Source organism: Talpa occidentalis, unplaced genomic scaffold (genome assembly GCF_014898055.3).
Source record: "Talpa occidentalis isolate TD23 unplaced genomic scaffold, MPIMG_talOcc4v2.1 talOcc4.8, whole genome shotgun sequence".
Taxonomy (NCBI): domain Eukaryota; kingdom Metazoa; phylum Chordata; class Mammalia; order Eulipotyphla; family Talpidae; genus Talpa; species Talpa occidentalis.
Genome location: NW_023605194.1, coordinates 44,863,977 through 44,888,709, shown reverse-complemented (window position 1 = coordinate 44,888,709; position 24,733 = coordinate 44,863,977). Strand labels below are relative to the sequence as shown.

The following is a 24,733-nucleotide window of genomic DNA, read 5'->3' as shown; positions in this document are numbered from 1 at the left end:
CTATAACATGGGCTATGCTTAGCATTAGGTCTGCTACAAAGTACAGTCACTTAGTATCATCAATAGATTCTTGGAAATTGTGACTTTATTTTCTTGTTGAAAATTTATTTATTTATGCATACAAGAACTGGGGTACAAGCCAGGGGTGTGTGTGGGAGGGGGAGGGGGAGAGGATTCACCACAGACAGAGTAGGGAGCAGATCAGGCAGATTGACCAAAATACGCTGCTAAGGGGAGTAGCGGGTGAGTCAGGAGAGGTCTGCTGAGCCATGTGGGTCACCTCCCTGGCCAGGGATCGAACTCATGCTGCTGTGGCTGCAGATAGCTGCACAGTGCTGTGTCTTAACCCCTTGCGCCACCAAGGAGGCCCCAGAAATTGTGACTTTAAAAGAAAAGATGTAATGAAAGCAGGTCCTTGAATAATGGCATTTTGTGCAGGTCAATCAGGATTTTTTTTTTCCTCATCAACATTATAAGGAAACAGCATTGAATGAAATGAGGCTATTCAGGGATCTGCTATAGGCACTCAGCAAATGTTGAATGAATGAATCATCCTACAGCAAACTTGCCTCCCTTAAGTTCTTTTGTTCATTTTCATCCTCTTCTCTGGAATTTCTCCAGCTTTCTGACATAGGAAACTGTTGACTTCTCAACGAGAGGAAATGAGTTATTCATCTCTGTATCACTAGAGCTTAACATAAGGTCTGGTAGATACTAGGTGCTTAAAAAAATGAAGTTTTCCTTCCTCAAAGAATAATGAATGTGTCTTATTCCTCTTTAAGTATTCCTAGCCCGGCACAGTGAGTGACATGCAGCAGGCATTTTTTTTTTAAATATTTGTTGAAAGAATAAATGATTGAATGAATGAATGAACATATAAAAAAATGATTGAGAAAAGCATGATCCTGATGCTACCTCAAGATACATCCTAGGTGGGCCTCCCTGATGGCGCAAGGGGTTAAGACGCAACCTATGAAACTGTCCACAGCCACTGCAGCACGAGTTCGATCCCCAGCCAGGGAGTTATTCACATGGCGCGGCAGACTTCTCCTGACTCACCCGCTGCTCCCCTCAGCAGTGTATTTCAGTCAGTCTGCCTGTTCTGTTCCCCACTCTGTCTCTGGTGAATCCTATCACCCCACACCTCTGGCCTGTACCCCATCTCTTGTATGCATAAATAAATAAAATCTTAAAAAAAAAAGATACATCCTAGGAGTCCATTTGTACATCCATTTAGGAGGAACTTGGCCACTTGCTTGGAAGAAGTCGCTCAGACCTCTGGGAGGGCTGCAGTGGTCTCACTGTAGCAGTGGGTGAAAGAAATCTTATGGAAGGAAGTGTTGTGCTCAGGCAGAACCTCTGTTCACTGGGTGGCTGCTGTGGACCCTTCCAGGAGCCCTCCTGCGGGCTGCTCTGTTGGCCCTGGGGGACTAGAAAAATCTTCATAATTCTCCTGTTGCAGCAGGCACAAGGGATGAGAGTCAGGCCTGCTCCTCACCTTGTGGTAAGGTGGGCTGTACTCGGACAAGGGAACTTTCACAGTCATGAGGGGCAGTATGGCTTGTTAGGAAGGCTCCCTGGGTAGATGGGGAGTCAGGAGACCTGGGTTCTGGTCCCGTTCCCATTAACAATCCATGCAGTGGACCTGCCTGCTCACAAGCTTCCCTTGGGCCTCCGTCTCTCCATCTGTACAATGGGGACGTGGCCCTGACTTGCGGTAACACTGCTATGGTGTCTGTCCAGTGTCGGGTCAGTCCACAGCCAGTCTACTGGGCGTGGCCAGGTGTCCCATGTGGGAGACCACCCGTAACGTCAAAGCACTGCTGGACTTCACAGAGCCACTGGATCTCGTAGTCATCTCTGCTCTGAAATTCTGAGGTCTGATGAAAGCTGGCAGGGGAAGGAGGGCAGTTAGATTTTCCAAGGGGGACCCTTGAGGATCATCATTGACTTGTATCAGCATAAAAATTTCAGGAGGCAACTAAAAAGGCAAAACACATTTATTTGGGATCTAGGAATGACAATTCAGGGTACACAGATTCAGGAAGAAAGACTAAAATGCTTCCCCCTTGCTCCCACCCCCAGGGACAAAGTCAGAGATTTTTACGGGAAGAAAAGAAAAAGATAAGTAGTTAAAAGAGTTGATGAGTGATAACAAGCTTAACTAGTCTTGGTGATGCATAATTGGTTACAGATTCTTTAGAAAGGACTAAAAAGGGAAATTGACTGATACTATTCTTCAGGTAAAAATCCATAATTATCAGTTCTCACCATCAGGATGACTTCTCAAACAATTGTTTGTTGGTTAGTTTCTTAAAACAATTGTTTTTGGCCCAGTCCAAAGTTCTCTGGCCCAGTTCAAGGAGATAGGTAATGCAATTTCTCTCCAACGGATCCCTGACTCCATTTTGAAAATGGCTTCACAGATGTCAACTTTAAACAAAAAATGTTTGTAACAGAAGGGTCTTTTTCTTTTAAAATAAGTTCCCGTCTCTCTTCCAATCATTACATATTCAACTAATAAATGGAGGCTTTTCCTTTTCTTGAAGTCCTGGTGAGCAATGGATGGGGAAATGTTGGCCTGGAAGAGCTACACAAAGTCCAATTCCCTTGCTTAAGAAAAAGGAGCTCAGGCTTTCCTGGTGGTGCAGTGTGTTAAGCATCAGCACTATGAAGCTATCCACAGCCACTGCAGCATGAGTTCGATCCCTGGCCAGGGAGGTGACCCACTGGCAAGACTGGAGAGGTGCAGCAGACCTCTCCTGTCTTGCCCACTGCTCCCCTCAGCAGTGGATTTCAGTCGATCTGCCTATTCTGTTCCCCACTCTGTCTCTGGTGAATCCTCTCAAATTGTGCACGATGGATACTAGGAACCACTGAGGGGCATGCAGTGCTGATGGCGGTGGTAGTGATATAAAAACCCTTGAAATCTTCAGCAGAATTCATATCACTTTGGGGAACCCAGGGCCAAGCCCTGTGTCAGCTGTCTCCCTATATCTGGTGACACCCACGCAGGTGAGACTGCTGCCAGGCAGGGCAGTCACCGGGGCTCACTGTGTCACAAGGGCTCCCGCCGAATCTGCCACAATTCAAGCCAGGGCCCTATTCAGTCCAGAGGGCATGGGCATCTGCCCTCCATGTGGCTGAAACATCCCCAAATTGTCATGGACTGAACTTTGTCACCAGCCTGCTTCTCACGAGGACAAGGACTTTCCAGCTGGGCTGGCAAGCTGCACTGGGGGGATATTTTCAGATTCTGGGTGACATTCCCCTGCACCTCAGCCTAATGGGTCCCAGATGGTCCCCTCCTCCCTCAACCTCCCACCCTCTCAATGTTCTGAAAGCCGGCATGCCGGCCTGCTGGGCCTGCCTCACTAGTCACTGAACCTCTTGACTCAATTACTTTTTTTAATTTAAACCATTTTGTTCTTCCTTAACATGATGGCTTAACAGAGGTCAGCATAAAAAAGGTTGTTTCCTCCTGGAGGGGACCAGGACAGAAAAGCAGGCAGATGAAGGAAGGCAGAAGGAAGCTGGCTTTGGGAATGTGAGGCGCAAGGGAAACATAGGAGTCTTTATTGGACTAGCATAAAAGAAACAATAGGAGTAGCAGCTGCGTTAACGTGGCCAGGTCACCAGGGGCTGGGCAGATGCACCAGGCCCAGTCAGATATCCCACGTTCTCCAGAAATGCCTTTTAGGACACAATCTTGTTGCTGCTGCTTTTGCTCTCTCTTCCCTCCCACCCACCCCCTCCCCCCTTTTGCTCTGTCTTGGGAACATTTGAATTCCTACTTCTTAGCTGTTGTTCCTTAGCTGTTGGCAGTAATGAGATAAGGCTATGGCGGAGGCCTCTGGGATGGAGGAGGAGAGCGGCTACCTGGATACCACTGGGAGAAAGAAAGGGAGAGGCGTGACAGGACGGTGGGGGACAAAGGTGGGCGGTAAGAAGGCAGGAGCGCAGACCCCGGAGGACAGAAACGCTGACTCTCAGCTTAACAGAAATGAGGACCGGCCTGAGAGACATCAGCCAGGGAGCAGAATGAGAAATGGTGTTGCCCCCCGGCCCCTTGTCTTTTGTTGCATTTCATGGAAGTATGGCGAGGACAAGCATGCTAATAATCAGAATCTCAATCCCTGGTGCCCACGGCCCATGTTCTGCAAAGCAGCCTTGCACAGGAGTTGGGGCGGGTGGATCCCGAAAAATCCACCTGCAGGGCTGAGAGCTGAGACCTGGACGATGGGGGAGGTTGGGGTCCCAGCAGGGTGGCTGTAGGGCCCAGACCTCTGGATTTCTCATCCAATAATGAAAATCTAGAGATGAAATAAAGGGGGAGAGATTATATTGGTGAAAGTAGGCCAGGAAAATATAAACTTTGAAGACCAGATGGAAACCCCTCCACTGAAGAATTCTTGGCTGCTGCTTCTAAGGCAGCCCTTCCTTCCCGACAGCAGGGACACTAACCCTGGCATTTTCTCTGTCTTTCAGGACCTCCTGTAAGTACTCCAGCCGCAGCCCCACTCAACCGTCTGAAAGGCCCTGCTCCCTGTTGGTAATCGGGCCCTGGCTGGGAGGGAATGACAGCTACCCCGCTGTCTTCAGGGGGATTCCCTGCACCTTCTACAGAAGTCCACCATGGCTCCCCCTGGGAAGGAGACTTCCATTTCACTTTCCACCCACCTCTACCCACCCCTCCCCCCACAGGGGGCAAAGTAAGTCCCGATTTCAATCTGAGAGGCTGACTTGCCCCATTGTTAGCCCAGTTCCTTTGTCCCCCAAGAAAACAACTGGAGTCAAAGAAGCCCCAGGTATTAGAAAAAAGAAAGAGATAATCTCTACTCAGTTCTGGTCCTTGAAAAGTCTCCTGTCCCCTCAGAAAACAAGACCATTAGCAAGGCTCTCGTGCGGAGGGCTCCTGAGGATGCCGTGTCCATGCGGCTGTGCCGGCAGCTCCCTCTGGCCAGGTCACTCTGGGCAGGTGCTGGTGCTGGTAGTTTTCATGTAAGCGAGCAGTGTGAGCGGGTCAGACTGGGTGACAACACAGAAATTATAGGCAGAGCTGGTGGGTGGAGTCACCTGAGGCCCAGGGTGGGGCAGAGGAGCCTTGTGATTGCCATAGAACCTGAGAAGAGCCCGCAGAGACTATCTCCCCAAAGTGGATCCAGGGAACTGGAGCGTCTGCTTTGAGGACAGCATTTGATACCCCAAACAAAGGCCCAGACATCGCTGGGGGAGCCAGGGATTGGAGTTGAAAGCACTGAGCCCTGGGCATCAGATCTTTCTCAAGTTTGCTGAAAGCAGCCTGATCGTTCCTTCCTTGGAGAAGCTATTTTCCATGGCTGTTCTCTTGTTCTGTCCCTACAAGAGCAGCTACTCAATTATTGTCAGTATTTAACTTCCCATCTGTGCCCTGAGCCCTCGATGACCATCCTGCCCAGCTTTCTGACTGCTAAGTCATGAAGAAAGAGGAAAATCATGTCATTCCTGAAAAGAGGAGGGTGATCGATCATGACATGTTTTAGATGTCAGATCTCAATTCCTTTCATCAATCTTCCAAAATACACTCTGCCCCAGGAAACTTTGACAGGCCACCTGCTGCAAATGAGATGCTTCCCTCTTCTTTTTTTGACAAAGCTAAAAAGAGTCCTCTCCTCCCCCACTCCTGGGGCCTCCCCATATACCCAGCACTGACTCCAGGGGCTGCACTCACCAGGAATGCAGCCTTGTCCTGAAAGCACCTGCTGGCGTCTCCCAGACTTCTCAGCCAGGAGCTGCAGCTGACGGGAGGGCACGGAGTGCTGCAGCAGGAGAGCAAAGGAGGGGAGGATCTAAGGAAGGGAGACACTCAAGTAACTTTTCTGAATTCTCTGTGTGACACACAAGAGTCCTGACTTTTCACCCAACTTTGGCTGAAACTGCAAGGCAGGATGAGGAGGATATGGGAAGGTAGCCAGATTGGGAATCACCTCCTGGTCCTTATTCTCCCAGCTTCCTGCCACAGCCCAAGGGTGAAGAGGAAAAGCAAGATGGCCCCTAGGGCAGTGTCTGTATGCAGCCCTATGGGTGTACCCTCCCCCCATGCCAGTGGCAGACATAACTAATCAACAGAGGGCTTCTTAACATAATGCTTTACTCAGCCATTACCTCTCTGTTGGAGTCCTTTATCAAGCTGACAGCTATTGGTCAACCCTGCACTAGATTTAAGAGAGAATGTCTTAATTATAGGAACTGTAAGACTGAAACCAATGATCAAGGGAAGTAGGATATCTCTTTCTCTGTGCAATTATTGGGAAATATTTGATGTCCAGCTGCCAGTCCTGGTTGCAATACAGTCTTTGCTGGAATACAGTAAGCTAACACTTACTGTCTGTTAGGCTTACTGTTTTCATGGAGACAGTGTAATATTATAATTACAAGTGTGGGCTCCAGAGCCAGGCTGCCTGGATCCCAATGATAGTTCTAGTTGTGTGACCTTGGGCTGGTCACTTCTCTGTACCTCGGTTTCTTCATCTATAAAATGGGGGTAGTAATAATATCTGCTTCATTCAGGTGTTCTGAGGAATGTAGATATAATTATGTGTGTGTGCAGACATATATGTGTATGAATGTATATATTTTTGCCACTTAAAATATATTAGCTCATTAATTCCTAGAAACATAGGGCTTCCCTAGATGATTTCCAAAGATTCTTGCAAGCCTTTAATTTTTAAAAAATTTATTTACTTATGTATACAAGAACTGGGGTATAGGCCAGAAGTATGGGGAGTAAAAGATTCACCAGAGACAGTGGGTACAGAGCAAGCAGATCTACTGAAATACACTGCTGAGGGAAGCAGTGGGCAGACCAGAGAGGTCTTGCTGTACCATATTTGGGTAGCTCCCTGGCCAGGGATCAAACTCAGGCTACAGCAGTGATAGTGCTGAGACTTAACCCTTAGGACACCAGGGAGGCCCAGGAGGAAATTATTCTTTGTGAAATTTTATTACTTCTTTTATTTCCACCTTACTTTATTCCAAGAAACATTTTTGGGTGATTTATAAGCTAGATAAAGGAAACCACAGGTAGGGGGCAGAGAGCAGAGGCATGAAAACAAAGAGAACCCAGAGCTGATGATCACGAGCTATGGACTTGGTTTTGAGCTTCCTGGTAGCAAAGCAAAGAGGAAAGCAGAGTTGTTGCAGGAGTTTGGCTTCAGTGAGGTCAGAGAGCCCCTGGGGTTTAGGTAAAGCCCAGCTCTTCCCGGCATTGAGACCTGAGAGAAGCTTCCTGTGTGCGGATGCTGTAGGTTGTCAGTACATGGGTACAGTAAGCAAAGTGTCCCTTCTGTCTCTATCTGGGTAGACCCACTATGGGAGGTGAGAAACTCTTTCCTGGAATAGGAGGGAAGAGGCTCCCCAGATCTTGCCCCTACTCCCTCCTGGCAACAGAGTCGGGCAGTTTAGAAGTGAAAGAGGCTGTTGGTTCAGCACGAAAACTCTGGTTTACTGAGAATAAGGTGCCTGGTTGTCTTTAAAGGTGAGCACTGGGAAAGAAGGAGGCCTAGTTCCCAGGTTCATGGTATAGGCCCTCAGGTTCATTTGTGCACAGTATGGAGTGAGGACCTACTAGGAGCTCAGACTCCTCAAAGCACTGGGAACACATCAGTGAAGAACACAGGAGAATCTCTTCGGGAGCTGATGCTTTAAGGCTCTGGGGGAAAAATAAAGCAGAGCAAAGGAATTATAGCTGGGTCCTGTGCCCTTGAGGGCTGCTTCCAGGCGCTCCCTAGGACCTCCTGAGCTTAGATCTCTGTGGGAAGTTGCTGCAACACAGGTGTGCTTTCAGGAGCGACACACAGAGGGCTCACCTAATCCTGGTGCTGCCTACTCACCTCAGCAGTCCTGGAGTGTGGGGGGGGTGGGGGGGGTGGGCGGGGGCAGGGACTTCTCTCCCAGCAAGCACCCTGGGACCAATTCCTGGTTCTGGCTTAAGTCTGTGGGAACAGCAAGGTGCCTAGAAGGAGAGAAAATGCACCTGAGAGTAGAGATTCTGGAGGGAGAAACTGAGGCCAGTTCCATGCACTCCTCCACCAGTCCTCTTGAATTATCCTAATAACTAGCATTATTCAGCACTTGCTATATGCCCTGTGCTGCATGCTTTCCATACTATCCAGTTCTAAGAGATGATGCGATTGTTCTGCTTACAAGATGGGGAAACTGAGACACAGGAAGTTTGAGCAACTTGCTTAAGGTCACTGCACAAGTAAGCTGCAGAGCTGGGATTCTAGTGCTGGGATTCAGGCTGCCTCCAGAGCCTGGCTCCTAACTATTCCTTGCTGTTTTCCTTGCAAGACACCATGTCTTTTGGACCCTGCCACGGCCATGCTAAGGTGGGGCTTAATTCCGGGACCTCCATCCATCTGTTTCCTTCCCCTTTGCAAGGTGCCCAGTCATGCCCCTGAGGCTGCTCTTAGAGACCGTTTCTCAGCCAGCCTCTTGATTCAGATCACCTGGAAGTTAGGGACTAGAGCTAAAATAAAAAGATAAGACTTGCATAGTATTTGCTTGGTTCCTGAGCCACCTCCTTATTGCTGCGATGATGATTAGAATCAATAAAACAGTTAAATGTTTTCCTCTTTTCAATAGCATTTCAGGTCCACTATATGGAATCTTTACCTAGCATTGTGCCTCGAGCTCCATGCCCATAACTGTGCGAGGCAGGAGCAGTAAGGTCATGAATAAAGAGTTTGAGGAAGACATAGAGGGGTGTGAGGGGTGCAGAGTGCAGACAAGCTCCTTCAGTGGCCCAGTGTGCCATGTATGGTGAGGTCCCCACCTCACGCCCAGCACAGACCCATCCTGGAGATGGTGATCTGTAGCTGGTGCAGGCATTAAAGGAAGGACCATCTCAACGGAAAGGTGAAACCCTCTAAGGATGCCCCATCCCCATTCCAAGGTCACGTCCCATCTGCTTAGCATGGCGGGTCGGGCAGTAGCTTCATCAGAGCAGTGGGTGGCAGGATCTGCCCTAGCATCAAGCTGCCTGGTGTGGTAGGTCAGAAAAGACCAAGCCCTGCCCCCTCAGGCTCAGCGATATGTGGGGGAACAGTCTCATCATTCTGTTCCCCGCACCCTTGCTGGGCCTGGTGTGGAGGACACCTCTGTAACTGCTTTTCAGAATGAATGAATGAATACTAGAAGTAAAAGAAAGGTAAGCGACCAAAGCTCTCCCTTTATTTCATTCATAGAATAAGCAGCTCATTGAGCACACGTGACTTCAAGGTTGCAGCTAGTGGGACAGCGTGGAACTATTGGATAGTACAAGCCCCTGAGCTTTGTAAACTTTATGCTTTCTGCCTTTATTTCAGGGTCCTGCTGGAAGACCTGGCCTCCCGGTAAGCAGTTTTAATTTCTTCTTTCGTTTACATCTCTTTCATGCATTCTTTCTCTGTCTGAGCACTGGCTGTTAGGTGACTGCTTTTCTCCAGGTGTATCAGGGTGAGAGCCCTCTCTCTACCCCGCAGCTAAGGGTGATGCCCACCTTCAGTCCCTTCCACCTTTAAGACCTGGAGAGGTCCCTACCAGGATATCTTAAGTCTGCAGCTGTAGCTTCACTTCTTGGTGTCCCTCGAGGATCCCGAGCAGGTGGCTGACAGCAGGCAGGCCCCTCCAACGTTGGACCCAACTCCAGGATATTGGCTCTATAATGGGGGGCTACTGGGGAAGGCAGCCCACTGGCTTACTGGGCATCCTCCTTTGTCCCATGCTTTCTCGTAAGCGTAGACTCAAAACTTTTTTCAGTCATTTCTGAATTCTGGGGAGGCTTTGCCAAGTAATAGCGGAGACTTGGGGACAAAGGTAGAAATTGTATTAGCAACCATCTCTTATTGAAACCTTAGTATGTGCCAGGCACTGTGCTAGTCACTCTTCCTACATTTGATTTGTTCAGTATCTCAGTGAAATGGGTATTGTTCTTCCTGTTTTATGGATGAGGAAACTGAGAGTCAGTGATAAAAAATACCTTGCCTGATTACCCATGTTACCACACTTTTCCAGACTCTTGTTTCTTGGGGTGTATGCTCAGTGTTTGAGAGTCATCTTTAAAGTCTTCTTAGACATTGCTCGGTGGAGTGAAACTTGGAAAGCAAAGTAATGGAAACCTTGGACCCTGCAATGGGGGTGAAGAGTGATTCAGGCAAGATGCTATGGCCAGCTAGAGGGGCAGGGTGGGGTATGGAGGGTGAGCTGGGCTGGCACTAGGCTGCCCAGTCTCCCTGTGCCGAAGGCCATGTCCATTGGATTCCAGGGCCTTCTGTGCATCTCTCTTGCCCCAGTTACTCCTCCTTTGGACATGAATTACACCGTAACCTCTTGGCTAATCTAATAGCTTCTAGAATTCCTGTCCAGCAGTGACTTTTTAATGAAATGCATGTGGGAGAATGTTTAGTCTTGAAAATGGAAACTCTCCCTCTAAGTATGAGCCCCAAAGCAAAGGAGGATGGGTAAATGGGTCCCATGAAATCCAAAGAGGGGGAAATCAGATGACTGGGGGAACGTGGGCAGATTTTGTTATTTCTGAAAACATCCACCTTTAAAAAGCATTTGGGGGCAATTCGCAGAGCAGGGGCTGCTGACATAGTTTCCAGGCTCTGGCTACTCCACGCCTATCCCTAACCAGAGCGTTTTATGGCCAGGACTGCAAAGAACATTAGTTCTTAAAAAGACACCAAAACACACATCCTGAAATATCATTCAAAAGCCCAAGAGTGAGTGGGCTGGGGGATGTCACAGCCTCCAGTGGGCTTGGTATGCTCCCCATTAAGGGCAGACCACTCATCCATGGCTCATGGGCCTGCTTATCCCTCCACACCAAGGGAACTGGGAGTGACCCATGAAAAGATTTGTTGATGTTGGCTCCTATGAAACACAGAAAGTGTGAAGTACAGGCACACTTATAAAATGCACTAGCTTGTGCCTGTGCTGAGCTACCACCTACAGGCACAGCAAAACGCCACTCAGCAGGCTCCAGGCCCGGAGACCTAGCTTTCCAGAGACAGCATCTCTGGCATCCTCCCAGCAAGGGAGGATCTGCGAGACATGGATGCCCAGGGAGGTTAAGGAAACAGTTCAATGCTCATAATGAATACCGCTACCCTGCCACTCTTTAGAACAGGCTGAACCTTTCACTCAAAAACACAGTTGATGTATGTGTTAAGGGGAGCCCAATTTCAGAATTGATTGCTAGTCCTTGGCACATCCACTTACACCTGGGGGGCGGTGCTAATTGTCCCTCAAGGCATTTTGCCTCAGTGGTGTTAGCAGCACCAATAGAATCACCCCAGGAAAGCCCACACCCTCAGGGGACCCATGAGCCCAGCTCTGCCCTGCCCAGCAGCCGAGACAAACACCATCTGACTTTCAGCTCCCATTCCTGCCCGTTCTTCTAGCCTCCAAGCAGACCCCAGGCCCCACCCCATATTTTATGATGTCTACATACGTATGATTGCAAAAAAATATTTTCTACCAAAGTGGGAGGAACAAGATTTAATAAGCTGATTTCCAGAGTGGGAAGATGTAATCCCTGGCTACAAAATAAAGCGATTCTCTCTGAGCATCTGAAACTCGTGATGCGGCTGAATCCACATGGCTCAAGGTCTTTCCTGTCTGTCCAGGGGGTGGCTGTGAGGAGGGGCATGGAGTAGAACTCTGCCCATAGTCTTTTCAGACAGGGGACCTGAGGAGGAGCCAGGGAGCGTGGTTCTGCTCCCAGCTCTGGCAGCGACAGACCTAGGGAAGGCGTTCACCCATCTGCTGCATAGGCGCTGCCTCGCCCTGCTCCGTGTCCGGAAGTCAAGCCGCCTGGTCATAGCTGGCATGGGTCGTGACAACAGAGGTCTAAGGGAGGAAGGTTCTTGGACTCCTCATGAGACACAACCCCACATCTGAGTGCAGACAGTGGTAGGGACATTTGCTTGCTGATGTCCACAGGAGTTGAATGGGCAAGTTCACAGGCATGACAGTTGGGCACTGAGTCAACTGCCCTGCGAACCAGGTATTGGGTACACAGCTAGTACACGGGGCCCTTCACAGGCTGGCCTGGTTCCAGTTACATCTAATTGTCTCTGCCTCCTTCATCAGGGGGACAAAGGTGCCATTGGGATGCCTGGACGTGTGGTGAGTTGGTACATTTGTACCTGCTTGGGTGGCCATTGCTTGTTTCTCCATGCTGGCCTGTCCCCCAAACCCTGGCAAGGTGTTACTTAGCCCAGCGTCAGGGAGGGGACAGGACCTCTCCTCCCCCTGTCAGAGTCCTCTTCAGAGGTGAACAGGCTTAAGGAGAAGCGAAAAAGTTTTATGCAGAGACTTCAGATCTTTGCAACATGGCTTAACTCGACAGAGAGTGGCTGTGGCAAAGGAAAGACCCAAGAAAGTTGTATGAACAAAGCTCTTCGCCCACCAATACTGAGCGAAGCTGAGCACCTCCACATTGAGAGGATTCCCACCCACTCCTTCCCCTGCCCCCGAGGTTGGCCTCTCACCCTCAGATCTACAGCTATTTCTGCACCCATGTCCCAGCAAGGGCAGCAAAATATGGTGAGAAATGCCACCAACATTGACAGCATTGCAGTGGAGCCAGCCTCTGGCACCCCTTCCCTAGACAGACGCTTCATCAGAGGGGATGAAACAGAGCTTCCAGGCAATGCCTCCAACATCTCACCAGGGTCTGAGAGTTCCAGCAGTTGCCATTCCCCGGTGGTGAAATGGAAGCAAGAATGTTTCACAGGGAGAGTATTTTTCCAAAATGGAATCATGGCCCTTGGCCTTGAGGTTCCAGCACCAGAGTCTTTCCAAGTCTCAGAGGGGCTAGAACAGACAGCGGAGGCTCCTGGTGGCAGCTTAAGGCACTGATGGCCAAACACCATCCAGCCCAGTCTAGGATGTGGCCCCAGCTGCTCTCCCCATTGACCCGTAACTCCCCACTGGTCATCAGCCTCAACCTCCACGCGGGCTCCCCTGACCACCCCACACCACCTATCCTGCTCACTCCTGCTTTGCCTCCTGACCACACCTCTTGGGCAGGACTGGCCTTAGGCTTGTGTGTGGCATCCTTGTGTGCTGTTTGCTTCCTGGTGTGATACTGGCGCGAAGAGAAGGGCATCCAGGTCACAGCTAACACTTGAGAATGCTAACCACGGGCTGGGCCTCACGCTAAGAGCCCATTAACCCCACTGGGTTCTCATGAGAACTGCAAGAGGTAGAAACCATTTCAACCCCATTTTTTCAGATGAGAAAATTAAGCTCAGATGTTCTGTTTTCCCCAAGGTCAGGTGACCTCGGTTTCTTCTGGGGCTTTAACCCAGGCAACCTGACTCTCCAAACATGCACTTGAACCTGATGACGTCATTCCCCATCAACCATTGACATCACAGCTCTAAGGAGGTCTGATCCTTAGGGTGAAGCCATGGGGCTTTGGCCTAGAACCCAGGAAATTTCAGAGGCTCAGCACCAGTGTTCCATGTCACAGAACTTTGCACTCCCAGGGCCATCCCACGGCTTTCTGTCAAAGTGGAGGCTGGGGGCCCTGGGTCAGCCCATGTGAGGTCTTCTCACCACTGTCCAGTCCACAGCATTGTGGACTTCCTGCTGCCTCTGTCTCTGCTCCATTCTCTGATTCCAGCCTCTGGGTGCCTCCCTGGCAGAGCAGGGAAATGTCACTGAGCTGGCCTTTCTCAGGGGCTGCCCAGGTGGGCCCAAGCCAGGCATATGCTCCACCACAGCCTTCTGAGTCCCCGTTTCATTGATGAGCATGTTGAGACTCAATTTGTCCAGGACTGGGGTGGGGCTGGGTTTTGTATCCACACTGACTGCCAGATACCATAGTCCTTGCTCCTTCCAGGTAAGCTTCAGGAGTCCCCACCCTCAGGGCAGAAGCCTGGCGGGGAAGGAGGCAGAATGCAAGCAACCCTCCAGGCCCTCCTCCTCCTGCTCTCCCTCTTGGGCCTGTGGTCAGATCCCCCAAGAGGTGTCCCTGGGAGCCTAGTTCTGACCCAGAGTAGAGGCACCAGGAAGGAGGGCCACAGACATCTCCCCACTTCCTTCTATACTAGGCTGCATTCAAGCCACACTGGGGTTTTCTTGCTGCTTGCACTTTCTAAATGTGAGAATGGGCCCATTTGGCTGCCTAGTAGGAGCCTAGTGTGAGCCCCCTGATAAGACTGGGGGGGCCAGTGGGTGTGAATTGCCTTCCTTGTTCTCCTAGTTCACCAGAGGTGGCACCTCTACGGAGTAGGGTGGATGTGGGTGCAGTAAATACTGATTACTGTGGCTACAGAGGCCCAGGGTATTACCCAGTTTCCTCTGCATCTGGCCCCATCTCCATGCCCTGCCTGGCTAGCCCTGACTCCTAGCGTGTCTGATCTGGCAAATCTTTGTGTTTGGTGCTCAGCTAGACCTTCCAACAGCCTAGACTCTACCTCATAATGCAGTCCTGGGAAGTCTCCAACCCCACCACAAATTACCCAGCCATCTGGGACCACGACAAGGGTGGGGGTTCCTGGGAGCTCTCCCTCTCTCTTTCTCTCTTTCTCTCTCTCTCTCTCTCTCTCTCTCTCACACACACACACACACACACACACACACACACACACACACACACACACTCTTTCTCTCACACAGACAGACACTTTGAAGGGCCGCTATTTCCCTCCCAGTTATCTGGAAGGGCTGGCTGGGCCAGACCGTGAGGCAAACGGCCGTCCACACGCTGTGCTTGTTGGATGCGGGGCATGTCATGTGTCAGCATCTGTGTTTTGTTTTCTTCTTATTTCACGGCAATTTCTTTTGTTTGGTCCTAGTGCCATTAACAGAGATTCTTGTGTGTGTGCCTCTCTCTCATCTGATCTCTTTTTTCTCTCCCTCCCTCACTTCCGTGCACCCCGTGTTGCATGTGGCTGCCCTAGGGAGTAAAGGGCCAACCAGGCGAGAAGGTGAGTCCACAGTTCCTACCGCCTCTGCTCCAGGCTGCCCTTCCACGTCAGCCTCAGGAGGGGGAGGCTGTTCGAGGTCGCTGTCCCAGCCCCCCTGCCGTGCAGGCCCCAGGAGAGCGTGCAGCCCGACTGCTCTGCCCTCACAGCCGCTCATGACCCAGTTTCCTAACAGCTTCCACACCTCGGGCAGGAGTCTTGAGATTCCCAGGCTAAGGTCCCAGCTTCTCTGGCTGAGTGGGTCTCCCTTGCCCCACTGAGGCTGCATGTGGCCTCACAGCTCTGCTTCCCTGCCTCAGGCCATCACCCCACGCCAATCACCGTTCTCTGTTGCTGGCTCTAACCCCCCTGCCCTGTCTTCCATGGTGCCTTCAGACTTTGAAGCTCTATTTGGGCCATCACAGAGAGAATCCCTGCAGGGAAAAGTTGGGGGGGACTCCCAGGGTGGAAGAGTAGAGCCTCCTGAGAAGCCCCAAGAGCCCTTCCTGGAACATCAACCCTGGTGGGTTCTTGGGGGACTACAAAGAGCAGCACATCTAACCAGCTTGCTTTTATAGAAAAGGAGGCTGGGAGAAGGGGTGGGGTTTGCCCAGGGCCCCACAGCAATGATGATGAGCAAGACCTAGAAGCCAGACTGCCTGGTGCCAGTCGGACTTCCACGCTGTTCACTGCAGTGTGTGTTTCTGCAACAGAGTCCCCGATCTCCAAAATAATAATGGCAGCAATGATAACAGTAGCTGCCATGAATTGAACCCTAACTGTCAAACACAGTTTTAAGTGTTTGCCTCTGTTCTCCCAAGTAACGCTGACATGCCCCTACCCATCATATCCCCATTTACATGAGAGGGAACTGAGGCAAAGAGAGGCAGGGTCACATACCCAAGGTCACCCAGCAGAAAGTGATAGGGCTGGAGAAGAGCCTTGGTGTGTCTGACTCCAAGGCTCGGGTCTCAAGCCACCGGGCCATGCTGACCTCCAAAAGGAATGGAGACTGCCAGCCCACTCTCCCCGGGATCCAAACTGCCCATGGAGGGCAGGGGACACAATTAGTGCATGAGGACAATAACATACTTGCCAGCCCATGATAGTTCCACAGCTGCCCTATGAAACAGGTCCTACATCCCTTCTTTACCATTAGGAAACTGAGGCAGAGAGGTTATGTTGCCCAAGGTCCTTCCCAGAAGGACAGCTGAACTTCAGATCCAAGCATCCTGGCTCTTAACCATCACACTACAGTGCCTTGTATTACACTTATGGTGTAATTGCAGTGGCATAAATAATAATTTGAAATTAACCCTCACCTATGTTTGAGGCATGCCATTTTACAAAATGTATCTACATCCCCTGCCCTGTAAGGGCAGCAGAGCAGCTCACAGAATCTCGGCTCACAGAGGAGGTGTGTGGGCTAGGACAGCTCCCCTGACTTGCCCGGCAGAGCAAGACCCGGGCGCGAGGGCCCCGGGCATTTCCATTCCCTCACCTGCCTCTGCTGGTCACATGGCACCTGCCCTCCTCCCAGCTGCACAGTCTCAGCTCTGCCAGAGCGTCTCCTCTCATCCCCAGATTGTGTTCCATGCACCCTACATCCTCTTCCGTCACCCCTCTCTACCTCTCACATATACACGCACACGCAAGTCTTTAGCTCGTCAGTTCAGCCACCTTGGATGGCACTTTGAGCTTCCAGCCCGGCAGCACCCACCATCCTCTCAGGGCTAAAAATTCAGCCCCAGATCAACCCCTGAAGATCACCCTCAAACCAGGCCCAGGAAGCCTGAGGCAGCGCCAGCCCTCTCTCAGGCTCAGGGCTGCTGGGCCCACACTAGTGTGTATCTGCGCCTTCTGCTTTGGGCCCAGGCAGGCAGCTGTCACCCCACCTGAGTGGGGAAGGACCTCGGGGACTTTGAAAATTGAGTGGGTCAGGGCGGGTGGGAAAGTGTCCCAAGAGGGTCATAGAGGAGGCCTCTCCCTCCCACCTCCTTGCCCACCATTGCACTCTCCCCTCTCTGGCCTGGGGACCCACCGCCCCCTTTCCCCGCTCTGTTCACATCTCACCCCTTTACATTCCTGCTGATTCCCCATTGCCTGTCTCCATCCTTTCTAACCCCCTCACCCCTTTGCTTATCCTCCCCTCTGGCTCCCTCATCTTCCCCGGCATCCTTGGACCCACTTCTTGTCCTCGGGCATTCCCGCCCCCCTTACCTGCCCTCCTCCCCCGCTGCCAGTTCCTCTCTTTCATCTTTACCTCCCCCCCCCCGCCCCTCCCCTCCGGCCCCTGCCCCCCTTCTCTTCCTCTCTCCCACAGGGTGCCCCTGGAGACGCAGGCATGTCCATCATTGGTCCCCGAGGCCCTCCAGTAAGTGCTTTCTGCTCTTCTTGGGAGCGAGGGCTGGGGGAGGTAATGAGAAGGGCTTGGGGGTAGAGGGGACACAAGTCCTGGCCTGGCCCCTGGGTGTGGCGGCCACCACACATGATGTGGTCACCAGGTCGGGCCTCAGTGCTGCTGTTGATGTGAGAGAAAGCGGCCTGACTAAATATACCTCCATTACAGCCTCGCGGGAGGGCTCTCGGGAGCCATTCCTCCAGCCACAGAGCAGCAGCAGCTGCTAGGTGGCCCTGCTGTTTACAGACAAAGGAGAGAAAGTGCTGGCTCTTCTTCACGGGTGTGTGTGTGTGTGTGTGTGTGTGTGTGTGTGTGTAGTTGGGTGTGCTCCAGCTGTCCAGGGGACAAGCCTTGTTTCCGGAAACCCATGGAGCAGGTACCTGAAATCCAGATTCGCTGACCCAGGTCGGGGAACCTGCACTCCAGGTCTTGGCAAAGGCCCAACCCACTGCTCCTCCTTAAAGGCTCCTTTTGTGTGTAGCTCTGGGTCCTGTGTCCGGTGGTGCCCTCCACCCAATGCCTGGGACCCTGGAGAAATAGTGATGTGTCCCCTCAGATGTGCTTGCTTAAGTACCAAAAGGAGGACCTGGGTGATGATACAGGAAGATAGTGTGGCTATAGAAGGGAGGATTAGTTGTTTTTCCTTAAAGATGCCAAAACACAGGGCTTCCATAAAATCACCAAATGTCAGGGTGGGAAGGACTTTGGTGGTAGGCTAGCACAGTGGTCTCAAAAGGGGAAACTGAGGCCCCGAGAGAAGAGACTTGGTCAGGGACCCACACAGAAGCTGGGATTAGGATTAGAACCCAAGAACCCTGTCACCCAGGGCTTGGATCACAGCAACAGGTTCTCAGTGGCTCACCTCTTGCTCCCATGTCTCCCCTGTAGTCTTAGATTAGCCCAGTGGATGGCTGAGGCCCAGCCTACTCACCCTTCTGCCTTCAATAGAAACATCCAAGGAAGCAGGCGTCTCTCCTACCCACAGTCTAGGCAGAAGGGTCAGAGGCAAACTGCTAAGTAACATGCAAGGGTGGGGGCAATGAGGCTCCAGCAGACAGGCTGTGACAGAGGTGGGGACTGAGAGGGAGACCCAGCTGGGAGACTTGGGATGGTGGGAGCAGGAGGCTTGGCTGGCAGACAGGTCAAATCCTGGAGGCAGGATGTGAAGGTTTCCTCTGGGCTCAGACTATAATGATAAGGTTAAGGACAGATCTTTGGCACTTACTCTGTGGCAAGTTTAAACTCACTTAATTCTCACAACCCAGAGGTAGATCCCATTACTACCTCCTTTTTATAGATGAGAAAAGCAAGGCAGAGAGAGGTTGTGTGACTTGCCCAAGGTCATACGCTAGAGTGTGGCTGTGCTGGTCACCCAGCCTGGGCCGTGCAGCTCCAGGTCTTCTGCCATAGCCGACCACCAGCCTCAGGTAACTGGCCACTGCCTCTGGACTCACAGGGCTGCTGCCCCGATGGGCTATAAGTCACCTTGTGTGTTGGGGTTCCTGTGAGGTAGGTACCCTGAATCCAAGTAGTGCCCAGTCAGAGGACTACTGTGAGACAGGAAGGTCACAGAGAAAGAAGACAGTCCCCAGGTTCTAACAGCAAAGCCTGAGCCAGGGCAGGCTTGTTAAAACGGGTGTAGCGCAAAGCGCGAGCCCTTGGCCACCATCTCTGTCTGCCCCCGGGGGAAACCACAGCTGATTCATTGTGTTGATGCTCTGAAACTCTTTCAGCAGCAAATGTCATTTCACTGCTTAAAAGTGGTCGAAATGGCCGTGCTTCTGGAATATGCTTAGGGCAGTGGTCTGCCTCTGCTCCTGGCTTGTGGTTCAGCATGAAAAGCCTAATCAGGGACACATCTACCACCTGGCTTGGATCCCAGCAGTGAGAAGGACCACCTACTCGGGCAACATGATTATTTCCGTCTCCTGGGCACCTGGCAGCCGTGGGTCCGATGCTGAAGACCCTTGTCTCATTCAGTCCTCCCAAGAGAGCTGTGATGCAGGCCCGCCAGCCCATTTACAGAGAAGGAAACAGTTTCCTAACGTCCATGGCCATCCTGCTAGTCTGGAGTTTGGAATTAGTGCTGGTGTTTGGGTTGGGCCAAGTGGGCCTCATTCCTAAGTCAGCACTCTTGCTCCAATGCCCCCTTCCATGTTTTAAGCTATACTATTTTAAAGATTTATTTTATTTATTTATGCATACAAGAGCTGGGGTGTAGACTGGGTGGGGGTGGGGTTGGTGAGAGGCTTCACCAGAGAGAGTGGGGAGCAGAACAAGTAGATTGACAAACACACTGCTGAGGGGAGCAGCAGGCGAGTCAGGAGAGGTCTGCTGCACCATGTGGGTAGCTCCCTGGCTGGGGGATCGAACTTGTGCTGCAGTGGCCGCAGATAGCTTCATAGTGCTGAGACTTAACCCTTTGTGCCACCAGGGAGGCCCTTAAGTTATACTATTTTAAGTGGATATTTACCTAAAGGAGAAAAAAACTGTCCTTGTGGGTGCCTTGTTGGTGCTAGGGAAGGCTTTATGGCACCAGGAGGCTGGACCAAGCCCGCCATTCTCCTACTTGGGCCTGCATGGGTTACCATCACCCACATGGCTGAGGCCACCCCTACTGATTCCTCACTAGATTCATGGCAACCCACTCAAGCTCCTCCTGGGGAGTCACACAGAGCTCATGAGAGCACAGGATTGGGGAGAAAAGGGGACATTTATTCACTAAGGGGTAGAGGTCAAGTGGTCAAACCCTCTGCGGGGATGATGGGAGCCATGTTGCTTTCCACTCAGCCAGGAAGGCCCCAAAATAAATGCTGTTAGCAAGAACAAGAGTTGCTGCTCTTTGGGCCACCTGCCACCTCCCTTGGAGCTTGACAAATGGCCCAAACCAATGGGGGACCCATCCAGGTACATTAGAGAAGGATGTGTCACTTGACGTGCAGGCAAGATGCTAGAGCAATGTGCCCTGTTAAACTGAAAGGTTGGTAGGACCCCAGATGCTGGCTAGCCCAAGAGGCACTGGGAAGGTCATCTGCCAGACTAGGAAATGCCCCCCATCTTCAGGGAGCTTCTCTTCAGGGGCCAGAAGGTGCTGTCTGAGTTTCTGGACCTCATCCACTGCCCAGCCTAAGCAAGTGAATCCACATGTACAGTATATCGAATTTTGCTTATTCAGTCCATTAATATTTGCTGCTAAATGCAACACAGTGCATGCTATGTGCTGGGCAGCAAATGGAAATCTGATTGCAGCCCCTTTGCAGAGAATGGCAATGCCACAGACTATTGCAGTGTAGCTGGTGCACAGCCAGGACGTGCACAGCAGGAGATGTGGGGACACAGAGGAGGGCCTCTCTTGGGGTAGATGCAGGTGTGAAGGTGGCTTCTGGGGGAAGGGATTGAAAAACTATAAGCAAGCACGTACCGTGGTTACCCAGGTAACAAGGCCTGTAGAGAAGCATGAGCCCTAGAGGCAGGAGAGGTTCCTGTAAACTACCAGAGAAATGGGTACAGGTCTTTCTAGAACAAAGCAAGGACAAGGATGGTGAGGGGCAAGGCTGGCAGGTGGACAAGGGCAGGTCCCTGAAGCACCTGCTTATGATGTTTTGAGGGTCAGGACTTTCTCCTGAGCACAGTGGAGAGCTGTATTCGATCAAAGAGGACAAGATCAGAGAAAGGCTGATTCTCCCTGCTTCAGTGGGGGGAATATTCAGAAGATGCTGCAGGTGGGCTCTAGCTGGAAGGCACTTGCTCCATCAAGGCCTGGACAAGAATGCAGTCAGGAGTGGTGAGAGGGCTAGACTGGGGAGACTTTTTGGAATTGAAATTTACAGGATGCAGTGATGATAAAAGTGGGGACAGAGTTCAAAATGAGCCCACACTTCTGACTTGAATGGTGCTGAGATTTTTGTTTGGGAAGATGAGTTAAGGGAGAACGTGATGCATGTCAGACGTCCTTGGAACGTCCAGGGAGGTGTCTTCTCCTCCCTTTGCCACTGGAAGTCAGCGCGTGGTGAGTGGAAGTAGACTCACAGGCCCACCAGAGCAGAAGGTGCACCCTGGCCCAATCCTGTGTTCTGTGGCATCTTGTTGGAACTGGGCATGGTAGGTGTCCTTGCACCATGAAATCGGCCGATGTTGCACAGAACAGGGCTCTCCTCTCCCAGCCCAGCCAGTGATTACACATTTCCCAGCAGAGTCTCATTTGGTCAACACTGATTGGAGTGTGGGAGACAGAATGAAGTAGGCTCTGGGCAGACGCACCACTGAGCCTCCTGCAGAGGCCAGATAAGAGGGAGGGAGAACAGAACCTTCTGTCTGTCTGTGTTTCTTTTCCCCAAACAAGATGCAGGTAAGAGGAAGGTGGAGAGGAATAGACATGGGGGGTCTACTTCCAAATTGCTGGGATGTATTTGGCTTCTCTCCATCCTGGCCTTGAATAGAGAAATATAAAGCTTATTCCCTATTCCTGTATAGAAAGACATACTATTCATCCATGAAGCAATGTACATTAATATTAAATTTAATATGACCTAATCCCAGTGATTAGATTAGGAGTTAGATTGAGTTGGGAGTCCAACTAGATAATTCAATTTCATTTGGAAAAAAAATAAGGTTCTAAGGATGTTGGGGAAGTTCTGGAAAATAGAGTAAGGGGAATGAGGAGGAGGGGGGCTCATTCTGCTCAATATCAAGATATAAACACAGAGCAATTAAGACAACAAATAGAACAGACGAAGGAAGTCAGAAATAAAGCCAAACGCACTCGGTCTCATTTCACCATAGAAAGAGAAACTAAGTTGTCCAGAAAATGTTTCTGGGATGAATGAAAATGAATTCTTAAAAATGCAGAAACCTCTACTTCATTCACTATATGAGAATAAATTGCAAATGAATATACTACTTAAATAAAACATGAAACCGTAAAATGCCAAGACAAAGCATGCAGGAGCATTTTATATTTCTTAACTGGGGCAGGTTCTTTGGAACATAACATAAAACCCAGAAGCCATAGGAGAAGATGGGTAAGATTGTCAAGACAACCTTGAAACTTCCATATGGCAGAAAACATACCATAAATAAAAAAACAAAGGTAAAACTGGAAAGGATATTTACAACACTGACAAGTTGCTGTTCTTGACCAAAAGCTCTACTCAAATCAATAGGAAAAAAGACACACCACCTAGTAGAAAATGTCAGTATAGATACAAACTGGCATCCGCAAATAAAAAGGATGAGCCAATAAACATCAGAAGAGCTGTCTCAGCATGTGATTGCAGAGATGCAAATTCAAATTCAGTTCCAAATGTCTCCAAGGGCCCTGCCCAGGCCCACTCTCTCCAAGAAGTGGAGTTCCAGCTTCTTCTTGGTCCATGACAACATTTTCCCCAAGATCCCCAAAAAAGCCTTGGTGAGCCCTGGGTTTGGCTCTAGGTTGGAGCCATGCATCCTGCTACCAAGGCAGGCTCTGTAATTAGCAAACCGTGTGATTATCTTGACCGTGTAAACATTCTTGGGAGTGGGGCTTGAAGATGTTTCTTGGAATCTGCTCCTGCTGACCTTTTCTTAGGCCTCTCAGCTCAACATAGTTGAAAGTTTACACGGGGAGGTCTCAGGGTTACCATGCATGGTTTCCGGGTTTTCTCCTTAATGCTATTCTTAGGAACACTTATCCTTGAGAGGAGAGAAGGCCCGGCCCTTCTGATATATGAGTGGCATCTCCACCCTCCTGTGCTTTTGGATGCCTGCCACCAGCCCATCCTGAGGCTGCAGCTTACTCCAGCTTGCTTCCCGACCTACCAGTGCCTCCCTCCTGACGGCAGTGTCCCCACCCCACCCGGTCATGTCCCTGGAGCAGAGGCCTCTGTCCACACACGTCCATGACTTCAAGAAGGATCCAGTCATCCTGGAGAGGTTTCAGGTTCACAGCAGATGGATCCAGAGAAGTCTTCCTCTAGATAGGATCTGATTCTGAAACTCCTGATTGGCAAGGACAAACCGCCATGAATGCTAAGACACATTAGATCAAAAGCAACCTTGCTATGTTCTGGTGCTCCTCGGTTCTGTGCAACCCAACAAACACCCAGTGATAGCAGCTACCAATTCAATAGATCTCACAAACAGAATTGAATGTTGTTCAATGACCTTAGCAGGTTGTGCTTCTCTCCCTATCCTCTAGAAGAGGAAACTGAGTCAGGCAACTCGTTCCGAGTCACTCAGCCCTCACTGGTGAGGCAGGATTAGAACTCAGGCTGCCAGACTCAGAAAAGCCAAGTGTGGGAAGAGAATATGGTTGTCTTGGTCAAGGAGACACTCCACGCCAAGAGCTGGGCATGCTGAGGATCTGGGCATTTAGGGGAAGGCGGTAAGCTGGTGTGCCCAAGCCAAGAGTAGGTGGAACCATGAGGCAGGAAAGGGGAGCTAAATGTTGAGTCAGGATGAGATGGAGGATGACCTTGACTGTAACTAGAAGAACCCTGGCTGGTTTTTGAGAAAGGAGTGACGTGACTCACGTTTCTATCTCTCCGTTACCTTGGACCTCCTGGTCAGCCCTCCCTGACCCTGATCTTCACAGCCTCGTGTCTTTGTAACCTCAGAACCTGTCTAGTCCTCAGCCTTGACCATAACCACTGGGCTGTGACCAGCAAGCCCGCTTCCTGTCTCCAACCTGAAAATCGCTCTGAGTTGCACTCCACACCTCCAGTCTTCCCTGCAGGAAAACAAACATGAATTGTTCGGTGTCCCTAAAGATCAGGGGTTCCAGAGATGACCCCACTGCTAGGAGGACCTGCTGGCTAGGTAGAAGAAAGTGAGCGGGCTGGCCTGCCCTGACCTGAAAACACACACTTCAAAGGTCAAGTTCTGAGATCTGCTGCTATCCAAACCGTCCCGGGATATGTGGCCCTGAGCAATGACTGCACACAGGAAGGGCGCGGTGTGCTGTGTGCCTCGCCCCTGCTGTGGCTGCTCTCCATCCCGTTTACATTCTGAAGGGCACAGGCTCCAGGGCAGCGAGGTGCACTCTGGGGCTGCTGCCCAGGGGGACCCAAAGGATGCTGGCCGCCTCCTTTTCCTCCCCCACCCCCAGATTTCCTACGACATGCTGCTTCCCACTTTTCTCTCCAACAACCACCTCACCGTGGTTCTCCCACGAGTGATTCCAGAGGAACTGGAGAGCGGGGGCTCTCTGGGGGCAAAAATGAACCGGCGGGGGCTAAGGATTCACTTCGGCTCCTGCTTGCCCAGCCTCACTGCTCTCCCTTCTTTGCAGGGTCAGCCGGGCACTCGAGGTTTCCCTGGATTTCCGGTAAGTGGGGAAGGAAGGCCGAGGCTACTTGGTGACCTGAGCCTGGCTGAGTTAAACCTCAAGTGAATTAAGCTTCAAGCCCAGAAG

At 51.0% G+C, this 24,733-nt stretch overlaps 1 protein-coding gene across 1 annotated transcript in view; it reads left to right on the top strand.

Moving 5' to 3' along the window:
* The first annotated feature begins 9,353 nt into the window (after positions 1 to 9,353).
* The window catches only part of COL13A1 (collagen type XIII alpha 1 chain), a 78,007-nt gene continuing 62,627 nt past the window's right edge, over positions 9,354 to 24,733 (top strand). The window contains exons 1-5 of the mRNA XM_037497686.2: positions 9,354 to 9,374; positions 12,118 to 12,153; positions 14,940 to 14,966; positions 17,266 to 17,316; positions 24,611 to 24,646. Coding sequence (XP_037353583.2) covers positions 12,139 to 12,153; positions 14,940 to 14,966; positions 17,266 to 17,316; positions 24,611 to 24,646 — 129 coding nt within the window. The 5' untranslated portion in view covers positions 9,354 to 9,374; positions 12,118 to 12,138. The remainder of the gene's footprint in view (positions 9,375 to 12,117; positions 12,154 to 14,939; positions 14,967 to 17,265; positions 17,317 to 24,610; positions 24,647 to 24,733) is intronic.